Source organism: Populus nigra, chromosome 13 (genome assembly GCF_951802175.1).
Source record: "Populus nigra chromosome 13, ddPopNigr1.1, whole genome shotgun sequence".
NCBI lineage: Eukaryota > Viridiplantae > Streptophyta > Magnoliopsida > Malpighiales > Salicaceae > Populus > Populus nigra.
The window spans coordinates 12932618-12953206 of NC_084864.1; the positions used below are offsets into that span (position 1 = coordinate 12932618).

The 20589-nt window shown below is 32.2% G+C and overlaps 4 protein-coding genes across 5 annotated transcripts in view; all 4 read right to left on the minus strand.

The window, feature by feature from the left end:
- Positions 1-20589, minus strand: part of LOC133671347 (LEAF RUST 10 DISEASE-RESISTANCE LOCUS RECEPTOR-LIKE PROTEIN KINASE-like 1.3) — a 75023-nt gene that overhangs the window by 20024 nt on the left and 34410 nt on the right. The window lies entirely within an intron of this gene.
- Positions 1349-3264, minus strand: LOC133671181 (PR5-like receptor kinase). Its single transcript, XM_062091838.1, has 2 exons — positions 2907-3264; positions 1349-2829 (listed from the first exon to the last, which is right to left on the minus strand). Exon 2 carries the CDS (start codon positions 2804-2806, stop codon positions 1637-1639), a length of 1170 nt encoding a protein of 389 aa, XP_061947822.1. The 5' UTR covers positions 2807-2829; positions 2907-3264; the 3' UTR covers positions 1349-1636.
- LOC133671182 (LEAF RUST 10 DISEASE-RESISTANCE LOCUS RECEPTOR-LIKE PROTEIN KINASE-like 2.1) lies at positions 5957-8261 on the minus strand. The gene has a single exon (XM_062091839.1). It carries the CDS (start codon positions 7250-7252, stop codon positions 6371-6373), a length of 882 nt encoding a protein of 293 aa, XP_061947823.1. The 5' UTR covers positions 7253-8261; the 3' UTR covers positions 5957-6370.
- Positions 9521-13539, minus strand: LOC133671377 (uncharacterized). 2 transcript variants are annotated; one of them, XM_062092127.1, is made up of 6 exons: positions 12821-13539; positions 11758-11794; positions 11132-11368; positions 11003-11050; positions 10067-10157; positions 9521-9997 (listed from the first exon to the last, which is right to left on the minus strand). In XM_062092127.1, the coding sequence occupies exons 1-6, from the start codon at positions 13144-13146 to the stop codon at positions 9762-9764; spliced, it is 975 nt and encodes a 324-aa protein (XP_061948111.1). In that variant the 5' UTR covers positions 13147-13539; the 3' UTR covers positions 9521-9761. The 2 variants fall into 2 exon arrangements, with proteins under 2 accessions (XP_061948111.1, XP_061948110.1); XM_062092126.1 differs by having other exon boundaries at positions 9521-10157; positions 12821-13531.

The following is a 20589-nucleotide window of genomic DNA, read 5'->3' on the forward strand; positions in this document are numbered from 1 at the left end:
CAACGTAGAAGTCGACCCAAGGTCAAGCTCGGGTCACGGGCCGAGTTAACCATTGACCCGGGTCAATATAAGAATAAAAAGGGTTATCATCATAGTTTAAAACCTTACCCAGATGTCGACCCAATTGGGTCATGCGCTAAATTGACCATTGATCCAAGTCAACATAAGAATAAATATAGATTAAGGTAAAAATAAAAATTATTATTATTATAGTTTTAAATCTTGATTTCAGGATCAATTTAGGGTAAAGCTCAAGTTATAGTTTGGAAGAATCAACCCAAGTTAATCCAAATTTAAAAAAAAAATCAAAGCAATCTCATTTTAACTAATATATATATATATATATATATATATATATCAATCAATTTTTTATACATGTTTTATCTTATCCAGCATGCCTTACACTATCTTATCGAGAGATCCATCGGGCAAGAACTCATAGATTAAGGCTCTTTCAGTCCTCTCATAGCAAAAACCCAAAAGATTAGCTGTGTTTAGAGGGGAAGTTCTACTAATGCTTGCCACTTCATTATTAAATTCTTCTCCATCAATTTCTAACTTGGTGAGGGCTTTTACTGCCATGAGACGACCACCAAGCAATTTCCCTCCGTATACACCATCAAATCCCCCTTTGTTCTTAAATGAGTTGTTCATTTTCTTAATATCTGAAAATGAATACCACTTTGGAATAAGAGAGTGATAGTTCAACATGAATGCCTCATCTTTTCATTGTGCTTTGTATTCTTCCGCCAGAGGATCATTGTCTTGCCACTAAATAATCCTTCTCTTTTAGTATAACGTACAAAATGATAAAGACTGCTAATAATAGCACCACAGGAGTTGATATGGCTTAAAAGAAGAAAACATGAGAACCATGAAATAGTTACCACCACTGGTTATTGAAATTAAAAGGTAGAGGAAGATATAAATTTGATTACTGTACTACCTTCTGTAATGACAAGTCGTCGGTGTCTCATCAAAAGTCCTGTAGCAGAAATCAAAACATGAAGATATAATTTTGACTAGTTAGATGGCATACTGAATTATATTCGACTACCAGCAGGTTTCTTAACTCTTTCTTTCTCTGTCAAGTACAGGTGAAAAGGAACATCTATTTGTAATGTGCTATTACAGCCTCCCTTCCTTTTGTTTTCGCCTTCCCTAGAGCCTTGTAAGCAGGGATTGGTTCTTGCTAATTCATCTTCGATAAATGAATTCATTTTATGCCTCCTATGTTGGCCGTTCAGGTTCATGGTCGTTATAATGACAATTGAAGTTCGCTATGAAAATTGCAATGAAGCTTTAATGACATAAACTATAAGCAATAATAAAGCTCGGCCTCTTAGTCTTGCATCTAAACTTTGAAATTATAAACAATGACAAACAAGCAGGAACAAATCAATTCTACACTTCCCACATGTTGAACATCAAGTACATACTAGAATTTGTAAACATCATGAACAAAAAAATATGAAGGTGAGAGGATAGTGTCTCTTACCAGCACTGAGAGAGTTTCCTCCCGTGCAAGAGCTATATCATAGAAAAATTAATTCAACCAAGAGAAGCACCTAGATGAAGAACAAATATAGGTTTGTTTTTTATTTTTATAAGGCTAAATAAAATTTGCAATTTCCAGTTACAAGTCACTTTCATCTGCAGACAATGTATTTACCCCACCCCCCTGGGACGACACGCAAGGCAGTGATGATACATTGGAAGAGTGATCTTGAGCGGACCTTCTAGGAGAGGAAAGGGAAGGTCTCGGTGGAATTTGCAAAGACTGAAGACTGCCTTCAAACATCTCTACAACCTTTGTCATTGATGGTCTATGTGACGGCATGCTTTGGATGCACCACAAACCCACTAAAATCATCTTTTTAACAATCTCTTTTTCCTCCTCCGTTATACCTTCATGAAATGTTGAAATCTCTCCTGGATCAAGATACATATAAAACCAATCCGGGAAATACAACTCGTTGGTTTCCACCGATCCCATATCAAAATCTTTACTTTGTCCGACCATTTCAAGAACCATCATCCCATAACTATACACATCAGACTTGTAAGTTACTCCTCCAAAATTTCTGCAGAATACTTCAGGCGCTATGTAACCAACAGTTCCTCTGGCACCTATCATCGAGATCTTACTTACTTTGCTCTGGCATAGCTTCGCGAGACCAAAATCTGAGATCTTTGGACAAAAGTCTTCATCGAGAAGAATGTTGTGAGGCTTTATGTCAAAATGCACAATCCGAGTGTTACACCCTCTATGCAAGTACTCCAGACCTCTAGCAATACCAACTGCAATTTCATATAATTTTTTCCATTCTAAACGATAGTTTGTATGTGGGGATCCTTTATCAGATAGGAAGCTATCTAAAGATCCATTGGGCATGAATTCATAAATCAAAGCTCTTTTATTCCTCTCGTAGCAGAAGCCCAAAAGGTTAACTACATTCACGTGGGAAGTTCTACTGATGCTTGCAACTTCATTCATGAACTCTTCTCCATCACCTTTGGACTCTTTTAGGACTTTTACAGCTACAAGACGACCGTCATCTGGTAACTTTCCTCTGTATACATTACCAAATCCTCCCTGGCCTAGTGTATAGACGAATGAGTTGGTTATTTTCTTGATCTCTGAATACGAATAACGCTTTGGAATAAGAGAATGATAGTCCATCATAAATGTTTTAACCCTACCAACATGCTGCGATTTCTTCAGCCTTAAGGTCATTGCTATGACAGCACCAAAAGAACCTTCTCTTCTAGTGAGATATATTGTAATTATGGAAAAAGTCATCATCACTGCCACAGCTGCTAATGTGCCTGTAATTTAAGATGCTTCATCATCGATATCATCGTTAAAAAAGAATATCAGCTTTCTTATGATTATATTTACTTACCTAAAGCAATCCATAGTCCCCTACTCCGAGTAGATCCTGTAACAGGACATCAAATAATGTTAGGGAGTTGTTTGTGTTGGGAGTGTGGTCACGAGATGAACACCACCTCCAACCTACAAGAATAATAGACTAATGTTCTGTGTCCATCTTTTATAAAAGTAACTCATTTTTCTTATATAGAGCCTCATTTTCTCATTAACTGTACTAGATAAAGGATTGTTACGGGTGTTAACATTTGCGAAGATTATACTATCCTTGTTACTTTAACATTTAAGATTATGGTATTTTATACATTTCAATTTTATTTTTATTTTTATTTTTTCATTCTTCTATGTAAAAATTATCAAGGCTTGATTTTTTATTTTTTGCAATTGAAATTTTCTTTTCAAGTGATGATGAGTTTTTATTTAAAAAATCATATTTCTAAAAAAAGGTTTTAATCAGAAAAAAAAATAAGAAAAGGGGATTTTGGCAAAAAAAATACATTTTTTTCTTCTTAAATTTAAAATCATTTGAGTTCTTATATTTATTTATTTTAATTGCATTGAGGTTTCATTCAAATAATTATGCTCTTGGTAAAAAAAAAATTCTTTTGTCGAAGAGAGAGAAAGAAATGCATTGTTAAGAAAATAGAATTTTGAGTGAAGAAATACATTTTTTCTCTAATTTAAATTATTTTAACTTTTATAAATATTCATTTTAATTAACATAGAATTAAATAAAAACAGGTTTTGAAAATAGCTACAAAGCGGCTCGAGGGCATATTACTATTAATAACTAGAAAAATAAAAATAAATTTTGTAATTAATTATTATTCCCGTAACTATATTGTATTGATAAAATTAAAAAAAAATGTGTGATTGTTAATATAGCCCTAATATGAGTTTGTTTATTTAGTTTATAAACTTAATTGGTGTGATATTTGGTAGGGAAATTAAAATTAATTAAAATACAAATACAAATATATTAGGAAAAATATTTAAATTATTTTTTGCAATTTATATGAGTTCTAAAATTATTAAATATTTTTTAATGTACCATTAGTATTGATATTTAAAAAAACAATTTCTATAAAATAATTAACAAATTTTCCAATATTTGATAAGTAATTTGAAAGTTTGGAGGTGGTAACAATGGATGATGGTGGTGAGATAATTATCGGTGTTTAAAAATAATGGTGGTTGAGAGGTGATTGTTGGTGAAGTGGGAGTTGAGATTTGAATAATAATATAAAAAGTGGTGGAATATAGTATTGTTAAAGATTTATGTATATGTCATACGACAAAAAACAATATTTTTTTATTTAGAGGTTGAGTTATCAGTATGTGACCTTACGCATTCAAACTAAAACTACATTGAAGTTGATATTATGAATTACAATATTTTAATGTCAAAATATATTCTTCTCCTCCCATCTCTTCAATTATAATCTGATATATTCTTCTCGTCCCATCTCTTCAATTATAATCTAATGAAATTCTTAAAAAATAACTAAGCTCATTTTTTGTATAAAGCATAAAGTATATACTATACTGATTTGGTAAATTATGTTTTTGATGGTAAAAATACGACGACAAAGAACAAAAACAAAGAAAAAAACAACAAACAAAACTCAAAACATCTATAGAAACTATTTTCAAGGATATTTTCTTTACAAAAAGCTATTTCTAAGGATTCAGGAGGCCTAAAAAATAAGGGACATAGAAACAATAAGATAAAAAGTGAAAGGAAATACCCAACAAATTTTTAAAAATGCAATAAAATATTTAGGTTCTTGTATTTTTCATATTCAAAAAGTGCATTGTATATATAAGATTTAGTTGCTAGGAAGAAAATAAATTAGAGAATTAAATAGTTGAAATTGTTATAAGAATTTTAAAAATAAAAAAGTTGTTAGAAATAGTTGTTATATGATTGTTAGAAAATTAAAAAGTGCATGGTATATATAGACGGTTAGTTATGAAGAAAATAAATTAGATAATTAAAGATAATTTTAAAATAAAAGAGCTATTAGAAAAATATAGTTATTATGTGAATGTTGAAAAATTAATTTCAAGCGTTGCAAAAGGGGTAATCAGAGGTTTTTATCTTACTCAGTTCAACCCTACGTATGAAAATCTACCAATCTTTTGTTATTGGTTATTATCCCATGTTAAGGTTTACTAAATAAATATTAAAAGAAGGTCTTATTTTTTTAATATGAAATTCGATGGTCATTAGTATATATTATATATTCATAAGAAAGAAAAATTATGTTTTTTTAATGTATGATAAAAAAAATTATTTAAATATTAAAATTTAAAAAAAAATAGTATTTTTTCAACGTAGGATATAAAATTTTTAAAATAATCTTTCAAACATTATTATCTACAACAATTTTTATACTATATCAATTTGGTTTGGTAGATCTTTGTAAAAAAAGATGGATTTTTTTTTTTACACTTGTCACTATAAAAACATTTTACATGTCCATAAGAAACCATTGATAGCTAACTTCTAAACTAAATAACATAAGTATATATAACCAGAAATATTTTTACAATGGCATCCAAGTCGATATAGTGCATGGATATTTTCGTGGTGAAAATTAATTAAATGGTGAAAAACTATCGTTACAACTCTAACAAAATCATCATTATAAAAATAAATCAGTTGTGAAAATCAAACATAACCCTTATATGATTTTAATTACAACAACTTTTAATTATTTTATATTTGTTTGGAGACAAAAAGTTATATTATGCACATTATAGTTCTAAAAAAAGAATGATAATTTGATGGAGTTAAGAAGCATGTAATCGATCAAGGAGGCAACTTCTAGCGATTAAGTTGATAAATATTATCTCTAACAATAAGAGTACTATTTAGGTTGTGGGTGGGGATATATATATATATATATATATATATATATATATATATATATATATATATATGACTTCCCCAGGCCCATAGGAAATGAAACTACGTTTTTGGCATATTAAATTTCTTAACGTTGTATAATTATGATTAAACAAATTATATGACAACAAATTGGTCAACAAAATGATAAATAGATAATTATAATGACAACAAATTGGTTGACAAAGATAAATTTTTTTATTAATTCCCATGTTGCCAAGTCTTTGTGAGTTACTTAAAGGCCTTGCTTCCTTGTTACACAAGGAAGTAATAGGTCAAGGAAGATGTTTTCTTCAGGATCATGGAACTTTGAATAATTCCTAATGGCTGCCCAGGCTCATTACTTAAACCAAAGGAATGGTGATTCGCACCTATTCCTGGGGTGATTGGATGCAATAATATCGCATCCTCTTCATGGTTTCCTTGACTGATAACAGGTCAGTTTTCTATTAGCAAAGATCCTACCTCTACCATTACCTAATTTGGAGGAGGACATATCTTGGGTTCTGGAAAGGGCAGAATCCAAGTATAAGTTGTCTGTTTTCCTATTTACTCCTAGTGTGACATCAGCGGAAAAAAAATAATAACAGGCAAGAGGACATACTTGAGGATTGATCATTAGTTGGGGATTGAGCGTCAGTTGGAGATTGTTGGCAAGAAAATTGTTGAGGTTGATCCTTGCAATAACAAGTAAATGCTGTAGTACTCTGGTTGTACCCACACTTACCGCCAGAAGATTGGCATGTATCACAGAAGTTATGAGATGCATTCCACTTCAAACCAAAACCTTGATTTAGACCTCCCAGCAGCTGTGCTGCAGTTGGAGCACTTAAAATTTGCTGAAAAGCTGATTCACGTACTGGAACTTTAATGCTATCTTTGCACGATGCCAGGTAACTGGTCAAGTTAGAAGAAGAGCTTCCAAGATCCGACAAGTTGGCAAACGCTGTAAAGTAGCCCGTCATCTCAGTGGCGTTTATGTTGCAGGGAAACTGCGGTAAAGCTGTTGAAGTTGGTGCACCTTGAGTGGGGCAACCATAGTAGATTGTTATGTTCTGATCATCGGATGTGTAGTTCAATAGACTGGGTATCCAAGTGGTGTTGAGAATGAGTGTCGGACAGATGTTTTCTGCATAATCTGTTCGAGCAACACTGAGAGTCCGTGTCTGGTTATCGATGCCAAGAACTTTGTAAGTCAATTTCTCGATTGTGATCTCCAGATCTTGGTCACTGCAGTGGAGCTTCAACTGCGGATAGCCACAGTAATCAGGCCTATTGGATCCCCAGAAAGGATAACCAACACCCTTAATATCTCCACAATCAAACGAGTTGCTGCAGCTTACATATCGCTCATCGTCGTTGGCAAAGGCAGATGATGGAGCATGGACAAAGGTTATTGTTAGGAACACGATGAACCAAGACATGGTAGGAAAGAGATGGTGTTGCATTTCCAGAGATGGAGAGAAACTGCAGGGAAATTCTGTAGAGGTTGGAGAAAACTAAACCTGATTTGTTTTCATTATGATACCGTACTGAATTCCATTCTTGAACAGCACTGTTGAGAAGTAAAATGTTGACTGAACATGCAGTATGACTAGGTCCAGAGCAAGAGGCGTCGTGCTGATAGCGGTAGGAGAGTGTATTTTAATCACAAGGAAAGACTATTTCTTTAATTTCATTTTAGCCATAATTATATAGCTATTGATCATTTATTTATTTTTAAACGGATACATTAACAACTAACTGTGCTGTAGTGGTGTGGTTGTACCCACACTGACCACCGGAAGATTTGCATGTATCACATAATGAATCATTTGCACTGCACTCCAACTCAAAACCTTGATTAATAGCTTCAAGCAACTGTGCTACAGTTGGATTGGGTAGAATTGGCATAATAGCTGATAGATGGGCAGGAACTTTAACACTATTGTTGCATGCTGTCAGGTAGCTGATTAAGCTGGGAGCAGTCATACTGAGGACAGAGAGGTTGACTGTTCTAAAGTATCCCATCATACCAGTGTCGTTAACGTTGCAAGTAAACTGAGCTGAAAAACCTGCTGGGCTTGGACTAGGGCAACCATAGTACAGTGTTACCTCAGCATGATCTGAAGTGGAACTCAAGAGATTTGGATTCAAAAGAGGTGTTGGAAAGGAGAGTAGGGCAAAGATTTTCTGTGTAATCTGTTCTAGAAACATTGAGAGTCCGCAACTGGTTATTGATGCCAAGGAGCTTGTAACTCAATTGCATGATTGTGATCTCCGGATCTTGGTTGCTGCAACCGAGCTCAAACCCGGGATAGCCACAGTAATCAGGCCTATCGGATCCCGAGAAAGGATAACCAACACCCTTAATATTTCCGCAATCAAATGACTTCACGCAGCTCAGATATCGCTCATCATCATCCGAAAAAGCAGATGATGGAGCATGGACACAGATTATTATTAGGAATATGATGAACCAAGAATTGGTAGGAAAGAGATGGCATTGCATTTCGGAGATGGAGAGAGGTTATAGGGACAATCTGTAGATATTGGAGGAAATTGGACCTGAATTCTTTCTTTTTCACGCCGTACTGAATTCCACTCATGAATAATAGAATTCCACACGTGAATCCGTTGAAAAGTAAAATACTGAGTGAACATGTAGCATGACTAGGTCTAAAGTAAGAAGCTTCAAGCCGATAGCGGGAGGACTCTACTCTGCTATGCTGCATGGCACTTTATGATTTTGAAATCTCTTAATGCCTTCATCACTCAAGAAGAACCCTAGCAAGAAGAGCTGCTCGTGCCTTTGGAGAGAATCAAGGCTCTGCATTTAGCTAAGAGCTAAGATCAAGATGAACACGGTTGCATCTTTCTGTGCCCTCAACATAGTACCACTATGCATGGGTAGCAATTGTCTACGGAATTGAGTACGAGAGACTTTTTGATTGAAGCCTCTAGAGTTTTTATTTCAGTTGCCTGAACATCTCCAGTTATTTTTACAAACCATAGAAGCACTTCTGTCTCCCTCATTTGTCAATATGCAAATTGTTCCGCGGACTGGTGACCAGAGCAGCTAGTGTTAGCGAGGCGCATTGTTCTTTTGAATGGGTGGTCAATAATCCCTCCCTTAATGGACATGTAACCCTTTATACCACCGTAGGTGTTAATTGCAGTTCAAAAAGAAAAATAAATTAATTCATTACTTCACAAAAACACAAGCTGCCAAGAAATGAAGAGTGTGGCTACCAGTAAAGAATAGGTTTGACCGCTTGAATGTTCAGTGGAAACTTGGAGGACAGTATAAAACTTCTGTTCAAAGAGAAATGCGAAATGGAGAATGGGGACACATGGTTCGACATGGTGAAAGTAGTTTAACGCACTGTTGATAAACATATTCTGACTCTGCTTTGCAGAGCAACGATGTCACTGTCCTTGAAACATATCCCAAAGAAGAAGAAAAACAGGAAATCTTTCGATTCTTTCCTGGATGTACTAAATGCCCTGATATCAAAATCACTCAGGATGTCCAGCAACATGCAGAACGTTTCACAAATCTGAGTTGAAGAATCCAAAAAACATAAACATAAACGTTTCTAGTTTGTTGATGTAAATCATGACCAAGAAAGAAAATGGTCAGCACCAGATAAGCATATTTTACTTCAGCTCACAACTAGCACATAAAACTTTCTCAAATCTACAGAGAAGGAAAAACGAAAAATGGCTACACGTGATAGTTACGAATACATGATTTTATCTTCAAATGAACAGCTCAGAGTTAAAATACAAGATTTCGCTTAATTTGACTCACGTTCTAAGCATTCGTACAGATACAACATTTATATGGAAAATTACACTCAATCTAATAATTTGTACTAGACTCAATGCACATTACAAAAGCAGGAGTGAAATTAAATTACCTTCTCAAGTCAACCAATGCATGTATTTTATTTATGAAGCTCTTGGCATAAATAATCACCAGACCAAGCCTTTTCTTCTTCTAAATCTATCAACACGGTCAGTGCTCATCCGAGACTTTTCAGGCTTATTTGGCTTCTTAGACTTCTCAAGCCTACTATCTAAGCTATTTCTAGAGATTTCAGGAAGGTCACCCAGTTCAAAAGTGTCTGAACTTGCACTCTCAGATGGTTTGTTCTGATTTTCAGACTCTGCTGTTGTTTTAGGACCATTTGTAGCTGTTTTTGATTTGCCTATGGTCAAAACAAACTTCTTCAGATGTTTGATAAATTCTGGGTAAAGCTCAAGATTGCAATGCCCACCTCCATTAATCCACAATGGTTCATATTTCTCTTTGCAAAGCTCCCAAAGTTGTTTCCCGTGAGAGTAGTCAACCACTTCATCTGATGTTCCCTGAAGTTAAAAAAAATATATATTAAAATCCCTTATATCTAATGTGATTTTATCTCTAATTTCCATAAACGATATTTTAAGAGTGATGAGCCATAAATCTCTGACTATTAACTATGATTGTACATACAGATAACTGCAACTTGAACAATATAACAAAAAACTTTAGCAATCAAATGGAGGATCAACAAATATTAACATTTTGTTTTATCCTTCTGATTTATAGAAACAAAAATAAAATATAAATTGAACTTGTCTGTGCAAAACTATCCAGGTTACGCAAGTACATGATTACCCAAATGTCAAAGCAGTTTATTGCAAACTACATATCCAAGGAAGTCAATCAGGCCACCTTTACGTCCTTAGCAAATGAATAATTAAAAAATAAGGTTTAAAGAGACCTTTTTTTTTTGTAATTTTACTCCATCTTGGGCTTTTTATTAATTAAATCATATTATCAATGGCATAGGAAAAGCTCATTTGTTAACAACCAAATTGATTAGGTTGACATTGAATACAGGCTAGCAGTTGCTATTAAGACTCTTTTCCTCGTATTATTTGCTGGGTTTATGAGTTATGACTGCAACCATAGTTACATCCTGCTGAAAGCTTCCAGTGAAACTGTGATGCTAAGGAATTTCCTGTATTCATATCTCTAGAGGTTACACAGCTATTAATTTTTCCAATGATAGTCTGAAAATTTGTATTCTAGCACAAGAAAAATATCAAAACTATAAGACCTGCATCTTTCACTTTAGCCAACAACTCATGCAATGCATAAAATAATGTCCCAAAGAGAGACTATGAACAGCTCAAAAGAAATTGAAGACAGGGGAGATAATACTTACATGAATTATGAGAACACGACAGTTCACCATACCAATTTTGTCAATGTTCTGAAAGGAGAAAGTAACTTAAGTGCTCGCACAGAGAATTAAACAGGCATATTTAATAGGATCAACACCACAAAAAAATACCTTGTAAATGTCAAACCAGTAAGTCCTTTTGACTGGGTACAATACCCTCATCCCAGACAATATTGGGCTATGCAGAACCACACCTCTCAAGTTTGGTAAACGCGAAGCGAGATCAACTGTGGGACCACTACCAACAGACTGACCATACAATATTAGTTGATCATCTTTAACCCCATACTGCTCCTTGAGGCATTTATATGCCGCGTCTATGTCCGCATATGTGTTACATTCAGTTGGCTGTTTCAAAAGAAAGGTGGCATATGTTGAGAGCAATGCCATATATTACAAGCAAACAACACTAACCATTTGAGAAACTACACATAATGCCAAGTAGGTCCTTGATTAATAGACAATCTTGAAGATGTAAAATAGAATGAACAAGGAAACAATTAACATATAATTCTTGCTTTATGGATGAAGAGGGAAAAATATGCAAATCAAAAGCATAAGGATAACTTCTGCATGTTTCATGTTTGAATTTGAATATCTAAGTTCTGAAACAAGGATATCTAAGCATGTATGAGAAAAAGACATCCACAAGGAAATGTGAAATTGTTAAAGCTCGAGCAGAGCCTAAAACTTTCTTTTGATCATTAGCAACCAGGAATAGGAAAGCTGGTATAAACCTTTCCGCTTGATTGCCCATAGCCAGAGTAATCATATCTGGAAAAAACAAAAACATAAATTCAATATTAAAAACTAACCTGAAAATAAACAACAGTAATATAAAATTGAAAAAGAAATGAAAAGAACATGATTTACAAAGAATATGAATACTTTTTTTTCTTCTGTTCTTTGCATCACTTCTGATTTTTTAAGAGATTATGAGGTTATTATTCGCCTATATTTCTCCATTATATTACAACAGGAACAAGTACACTAGTTATCATGTAGCGTAGCCAAGTAAATACCATAACTTCTACATTGCTTCTGTAAGGCGTATCCTGAAACATAAAAACCATTCCAATGGTGATTTTGAAACTAAACCATGTCAAGTTAAAACCTAAAATCTACCTTTAAAGACCATTCATACGGCCATGAACATCATTCTATTTCAGATATGCCAGTGAGAGCAGTGATTCTGTATCATCGGATTCAAGAGAAGACAGAAAAAAGGCATATCTACATTAAAGACTGACCCAATTCACTTCAGGGTTTGCAACTGCCCTAACGATAACTTGGCTTCCATCCTTGCTAAACCTAGTATTTAATTTTCAACAAACTCTCCCAAATCCCAACAAATGGGTAACACTCAAAATGGAAATTGCAGACTTGTAGCCCAAAAAACCCACACCTAAACCTCTTTTTCCACCATTAGAGTTCCCAAACTCACTTTCAATATCAGTTGAGTAAACGTTACCCTCACCACAGTCATACGTCACTTCCTTGTCGCAACCACAAAGTTCACTACTAAAGAGCCAACCCTCAAACTTAACAAAAAACATTAAAAACAAGACCTTTTCTCCATCAAACTCCAAAACTATACATGGAAAGCCTCTCCCATACGCTTAATCAATAAATTATACTAGAGCAATAAGTCCAATAAATATGCACCAGCCCACCAAATCAACCAAACCAACACTCATAAAGTTCCATACTTTCAATTAGTAGAACTAAAAAAACTAAACCAAATCAAACAATAATATTTAAAAAAAAATACTTCAAAAGGTAAAGAGTTAAGGATCTAACCCCATAAGATTAATGCGAAGGCGATTACTCAATTCAACAAAAAGCTCAAACATTTGACCCAAATCAGCAGCATTTCCATGAGAATACAACAAAGTAGCTGAAGCTCTTGGATGTTTAATATGAACAGCCACGATTTCATTTCCACGCCGAGTCCTCAACTTCAGAACATCCACGTCATCCTTCCTCGGCACCTCGGGTATATACAGCCTGGTGGTGGAGCCGCCAGACACGGCGGAGGAAGAGTCATCAGTTACCACCGTATAAGAAGCCGGGTTTGGTGGGAAGAAAGCGAACTTCGCGGCAATTGTTGAAGTGACTCCGCCCATGTTGTTGTTATTATCTTCCCTATCATCAGATGCTTTGGATTCATAAAAAGGGAACCCTTGTTCAGATCTTATCAGATTAGAGAAGTGGTGGAGGCGCGTGGGTTGGCGAGAGTGGCGCGTGGGTTGGGGAGAAGGAATCCAAGGTACTATGGAAACGTTTGAAGTTATAGCTTTCAGCTTAGTTAGGAAGAGAGGGGTTGGAAATTGTCGCCCGACGGCGACTTGTTATCAAGAGGAAGGGAGGTGAGAAAGGGAAGGGGAGCTCTTTCCTTTTACTTCGGACAGGAAAGCAAGCAAAATCTATAGTTTAAACTACTGCACATGGACACTGCTTCAAGACAACTATAGTAAGGGGAAGTTGGGGGGTACCTTGTGCCTTTGTGGTTCATTGGGTTTTGGTTGTGTGAGGGACTCTCCAAGCACCATGTCATGCACCTTCCATCCATTTGGTTCCAAATGGTATAGTTGTAGTTATATTGTTTTGGCGTAGGGATTAGGTGTAGTTGGGAGTATAGTTATTAAAAATAATTTGATTTAAGTTTGAGAAAGTATTTGAAATGATGTTTTTAAAAATTTGAATTTTTTATTTAAAATTAATATTTTTAGATTATTTGATATATATCAAAATAACTTTTAAAAATAAAAAATATATATGTTATTTTAATATATTTTTAAATAAAAAGCATTTTAAAAAAATTATCACGACAATAAAAATACATTCTAACTCAAAAAAAATCTATAATTTAAAATTAACGTTGACTTGAATATTAATATAGTAAAACTATGTCGACTTGATAGAAAAAAAATCAATTTCAAATTAAATAAAAAAAATATTAATACAATAAAACTACGTTACTTAGTACTAAAAAATTGTAAAAAAAAAAAAGAATCAAGGATGTTTTAATAAAATAATTAACTTAACGAGACATAAGCTAATTCAATGACTCGGGATTTTTTAGGTTTGTCTCTCGACAGAGTGTAACAAATTATAATTTTATTTTTTTAGTTTAATATGGATGTCCGAGTCAGCTTGTGTATACCTCGACTAATCTCATGAACTCTAAAATTAACGATCATATAAACCTTTAATAATCATTATATAAACAATCATAAAGCTCTAACTGTAACAAATTATAATTGAAAGCATGCAATGTGTTCGACGATATATTATGTTAGAATGATCTTCACGAGATTCAAGAATTTAAAAGTTTCATTATAAAGCTTTTCATTATGGATTTGTAAATGTTAAAATGTTTTTTCATTTGTGTATGTTATTTAACACAATTACATTTAATATTATGTGATATATATATATATATATATATATATATATATAAAAAGCATCGGGAAATCTTATCCATGTCAAACTAACTTTTAATATTGAGACTAAAGATAAAATTCATTACTCTAATCGAATTGGTTTGATAGACTAGGAAATTATTTCTACTTTTGCCATTATAGTCTACCGACATGTAATTGACTGTTCTAGAGTATAGAGTAAAGTAGAACTTGTTTTTTAAAGTATTTTTTGTTGAAAAATATATTAAAATAATTTTTTTTATTTATTAAAATTTATTTTTTATATTAGAATATTAAAATAATCTAAAAACACAAAAAATAATTTAAAATTAAAAAAATTAAAATTTTTCAGAAGCACGATCTAACTTGGTTTGGCTCGATGAATAGATCTGGGATTCAGATGACCCATCTCCTCGTCTGGACTGGTGTAAAAAAAAAATCAACCCAAAATTAACTTGGTGGTCTTAATTAATCAACTTGTAAATTGTTTGACCAGGTAAAAAAACATGTTTATTTTTAAAAAAAATATATAATTTAAAATTTTTTAAAATAATTTAATTTATCTGGATTATCAATTATGATATGTAATCTTGAACTCATGCCATGTGACTTGAAATTAGATGGTTTTAATATCTATGCATGTGCATATGACTTGAAATTAGATTATCAAAATACCGTTGAAATTATATGGTTCTTTTCATAGTATAAGCCCTGCTGGCATTACGATAGCTTATGTATTTTAAGTTATTTTTTGCATGAAAAAGAATAAATTAATACTTTTTAGATATTTTTAAAAGTTTTTAATATTCTAGTAAAAAAAATATCATTTGACGTGTACATGCTTGGAAAATGCTGATGTGTGGACTGTGATTTCAAGGTTTTTAAATTATTTTTTTTCTTTTATCAGAAGGAGGTATTTAATTTTCATGACGTTGGTGGTGGTCCTGTAATGACGTACGTAAGACATATGAACACATTATTGACCCCTTCTGTTCTTGTAGTGGAACTGTGGTGGGCAAAAGAGGACGTGTCGTTTAAAGATTAAAGAGCAGAAAGAAGGACCCCACGCGCTAACCATAACGCGTGATTTAACATTATTTAGTTACTGTCACGTTAACAATAATAACTAGGTGGATTTTTCTTTTTTCCTTTTCATTAAACAGTTGGACTAAATATTATTTTTTTTATTTGATTGTTTGGATTTAGATTGCATCTGGTTGATTTCTTAATATAAAAGAGGTAATTAAAAAAAGATAAAAAAAAACATATTTAGTTAAAAATAAATCAAATGGTTGTTTTCTCGATTGAATTTTCACAATTTTTTATTTATTTATTTATGGGCCAGAATTCTGAAGTTTGTTGAGGGAAAGAAAAGGACAGGAACCAAACTAGAAAAGATAACGTTCCATTTCCCTAGAGTCCATTTTTCTCTTGAAAATCCATAATTTTTCGTTAAAAAGTCTTTTCATATGCTTTCATCGGAAAAGCCCCTAAGAGCCTATCTATCGGGGGATCATGCTCGTGGCTTTAATAAGGCTATTCAAGGCAACAAATCAATACAAGCGTCATATCTTATCAGGAGTCATCTTCTTCACCATTTCACTCTAATTATTATTATAATTATTAATTAATTAATCGTGATTAACTAAAACATGTAACCACTAACACATGTGGAAAAGTATTGTACCTGTGATTAATATTTTTCTGTGCAGCCTTAAAAAAACATTTGTTTTTGTTTTTTATCTTTAATGTTTTTTTCAATTTATGTTTTTTTAATTTATCCTTTAATATTAAATTTGTTTTTTTATTGGGTTATCTCATTTTCATAGCACGGATTACGAGTTTAGCGAGTTAACCTTGTTAGCTAGGGTTTTTTTTTTATATTTAACTTTTTTTTTCAATTTTATCTTTTAGTATTGAGTTAATTAGGAATTAGACTTTATGATTTGTTTTATTTGTTTCTATTAATTTATTTGAGGTTTCATTACCTGAGAATAGTGCTTAACGAGCTAACCCGAGTTCACTCGAGTTGTTTTTTATATTTTTTTATTAAACTTGTTTTTTTAAAAAATTATCGTTTAATATTGGATCGGTTGGGAATTCAGCTTTATAATCTGTTTTGATTTATTTTATATGAGGATAGCTTGATCTCAAGATCAGAGTCACGAGTTTTGGTGTTTTAACCTCGGTTAAATCATGTCATTTTTTAATTTTATTTCTAAGAAGTTAGCGTGGTCTCATATTCTTCAACATTTTTTTTTTAAATATTAGATCGGTTGAGAATTCAGTTTTATAATCTGTTTAGACATGAGTTTTTTTTTTCATTATGCTAGTTTTTTCATGTGGATTTTTTTTTTTAGAGAAAGATATGTAACTTCAAGTCGGAATATATTGTCCTATGATTTGTATGGTAATTAATGGCTGCAAGTGTTATTGTGTTTATGTTGTAACATTATTAAGAAAAAAATGGATTATTAAGAATTAAGTGTATTTTCTTTTTTGATTTCTCAAATTGAATGTATTATGAAAATATGAGTGTATTGTTCTTAACATCACTCAAAAAACGGAATTTCGTCTCACTAAACTGCCTAGAATATACCACTAATCATGAAAAAAAAAATAGGGGAAGGTAAGTTGAATTCATGGCGGGGTTTTGAATCTCAAATTAGTTTCATGGAGTCCCTTTTTGGGCTTTAGTAACCAACAGAAAATCAGAAAAGCCCTTAACTTTAAAAGGCCCTGGAAGAAGATTTTGGATTTGTAAATATGGGCTTCAAAGCCTTGGATATGCTCTATATGAAACTGTACATCTCTTTTGTTCATCGGACCAAAGAAATTTTTCAGGAAAATTTTTTTAAACGGCGGGCACTTTTATCTTTTCATATCGAATATTTTTTTAAAAAATAATTAGCTCGGATAAGAGGTAATTATTTTAGTATCTTAATAAATATAAAATATAATTAAAAAATAAAAAGTGATTGGCATATGAAAGGTGTTTGTGCTTTTCAGGTAACGTATGTGGAGCCTCGCGGCAATAAAAAATATCATTATATCATGACGTTGGAATCTTAGTGTTGTCTTTTTCCTATTAGGACAACGGGTATAGTCGGTGGTGATACAGTTTGTTGTAAGTGGTGTTGTTTTTTTTTTTTCCTTTTCTTTTATTTTTTCACCCCTTGAAATTTGCACTAGTGATGCCAGTTATCCTCTTATTTACTGAGATTTCAACTTTAGTATGTTTTTTGTTTTTAATTTTTGTTCTTGGCTCTTTTGTAAAATTTTGATCTATTTTTAATTTGATAATTTAATTTCAATTTGTAATAAGTTATTTTTAATAATTTGGTGCTCATTGTTTTAATTTTTTTGTCATTTTGTTAATTTTTTTTCTAATTCCATTATTTAATATTTGATTGGTTCGAGATTAAGTTTCATGATTTTTTCAAGTGGGGTGATTCTAATCTAATGATCTCTATCACGGGTTTAAAAAGTTAACATGTGTTGATATTATATTTTCATTTTTTTTCTTGAACTTATTTTTTTTCGATTCCTTCATTCGATATTGGTTTTTTTTTTCAAAATGTACGCTATATGATTTTTTTTTATCAGGTTATCTCAATCTTATTATTTAAATTGCGGGCTTGACAAGTTTACCTGAGTTAATTCGACTTTTTTTTATAGGTTTGTTTTTTTAAAAAAGAAATTTTAATCTTTTTTCGATATCATCCTTTAAAATCTGGTTATGTTCTTCTGTATTTAATTGACTAAGAATTGATCTGCATTGTTTTTTTTTTCTTTTGAAAAAAATATTTTTTCTACCAAGTTATAATAATCATATATTTTTTTTGGTCCACTTGTTTTCATTGTTTTTTTTTATAATCTAATTAAAATAAAATTAATTTATTTAATCAAATTACTCTCTCTTCTTCAAAAAGTGTTTGCAGTGTATGGACATTAGTTTTAATATATATATATATATATAAAAAAAATTGATCTCACAGTATAGTGCAGGTATACAAATCTAGTTCCTTTCTAACAAACAAAGATATAGATGATAATTGACTCTAACATAGCATAAATACGAGGAGTCGTGAATATTTTCCCTGCATATTTATCGTCTAGTTTGGCCGATAATTTTCAGGCATTCAATACTCAATAGTCAATAGCGTACCCTAAAGGCTATTTGGACGTAAAACCAACCGCGCCACTTTCCTATGGACGGTGTCAAAGAATTGAAAACAAGAGAGTTTGAAAGTCAACCAGAGGAAAAAGAAAGGAGGAGCATCTGAACGTCATGCTTCCGTTGACACAAAATCTACTTCGAATTCAGCAAATTTAACAACGAAATGGAGTGCCCTTTTTATTTTTTATTAACATTTCTTTTTTTCCTTTTTCATTAATTTTAGTATTTGAATTAGTAAGTATTTGGATTAGGATCCTTTTGATTAGGTTTTGGCCATTATTGCTGGCTGCACTACTTTTATATAAAAGGTTAAATCATTTTATCCACACCTGTTTTCTACCTACATATATGATGTAGTGAAACATGTGATAATAAATAATTTTGAATAGTTAGATATAAATTTATAATAATTAAATAAAAATTTATTATAAATGTATCATGTAGATGATTTAGCATGTGTATTTATAGATCAATAGGATTAGTCAAGGCTCAATAGAAGATTTGATCATGCCAAACCAAAATAATAACTCAAATGTACATAATTTTTTATTCAACCGTTATATCGCGCTCATATTTTTAGAAGAGTTTTCAGAGTTTGTTTTTTCTATAGTAATCATTATATTGCTTCACGGACTGTCAGATTTTTAAATATCAAAATCTCGCCAAAACCTTCGGTTTTGACAGTTTTTTTGATTTTGATTTTGATTTTTATTTATTGTTTGTTTTCGATTTTAAGCCTTTTTTTTTGTAATCTTGGATTTTTATTTTTGTTCCTTAAATATCATTTCTGGCCTATTTAAAGCTTGTAAACCTTCTAAAGAGACATATGTCATTATCATTATTTTAAAGAATATAAACTTCCAAATTTGAGACTCACATTTACTAATTTTTGTTCTTTATTTAAGTGTTGTCTTCTACATCCACCTGCATCATTATCAATATTACGTTTTTGGCAGATATATTTAATTGTTGTTTTCATAATGGAATGTTATTTGCATCATTCTAAAGATTTGTCTAATATTTTGAGATCTCATTATCATAATGGAATGTGATTTTTCTTATCGAATATTGATAATGAGATCTCAATCCAATCACACAATAGCTAATATACTAAAATCAAAATAAAAAAAAAATACACAAAGAAAATGAATCAAAATAATAACAAGCAAAGATAACCTACTTAACCATCTAGGTGGTGGTCCAATGGTAAAAGTTTGGGATCAAGAGGGTTGCTTCCTCTGTGGTTTTAGGTTCGAGCTCTGTGGTTGCTTATATGATAACCACTAGAGGTTTATATGGTCGTTAACTTCAGGGCCTGTGGAATCAGTCAAGATACGCACAAGCTGACCGGACATCCATATTAAATTAAAATAAAAAAAAATTAACCTACTTTATCATGGAAGCAAGGTTCTCTAGGCCGAGCTCCAAAGCAAGCTATTATCACTTTGGGTCTTCAGGGTCTCCAAAGTGCCCTTAAATAATGGAGGCTGCTGCCAAAAAAACGAACATGCTTCTAACTTCAACTCCATTCCATGCTTTTTTTTCCTTTTTATTTTTTATTTTTCCCCCCCGGCTGCTGGAGTTAGCAGTTCAAACTTCAAAGGCATATTATTAATATTATTTCTCTCTTTTCTCTGGTCAAAATACAAATCCACACACACGCACACAATATTTTTTAAATAAATAATAAGTTGAGTACAAAATTTTAAATAAATACTAATCAGACAAGAAAAAAATTCACTCAATCGAATCGGACAACACTAGACACGGGGGTAACAATGTTGCACATCCCTATACTCTTTTTTTGTGTTTAAAAGGTCCTTTAACTATTTTTGTTTTTGTCTTGATATATCTATGTACATTATATTTTTGTCGTTTTAAGGTCCTTCCATTAGTTGATGTAACTAATATCATTAAATAATGACACGTGTTAGCTGCTCATATTATGAAATATTTAACTAATG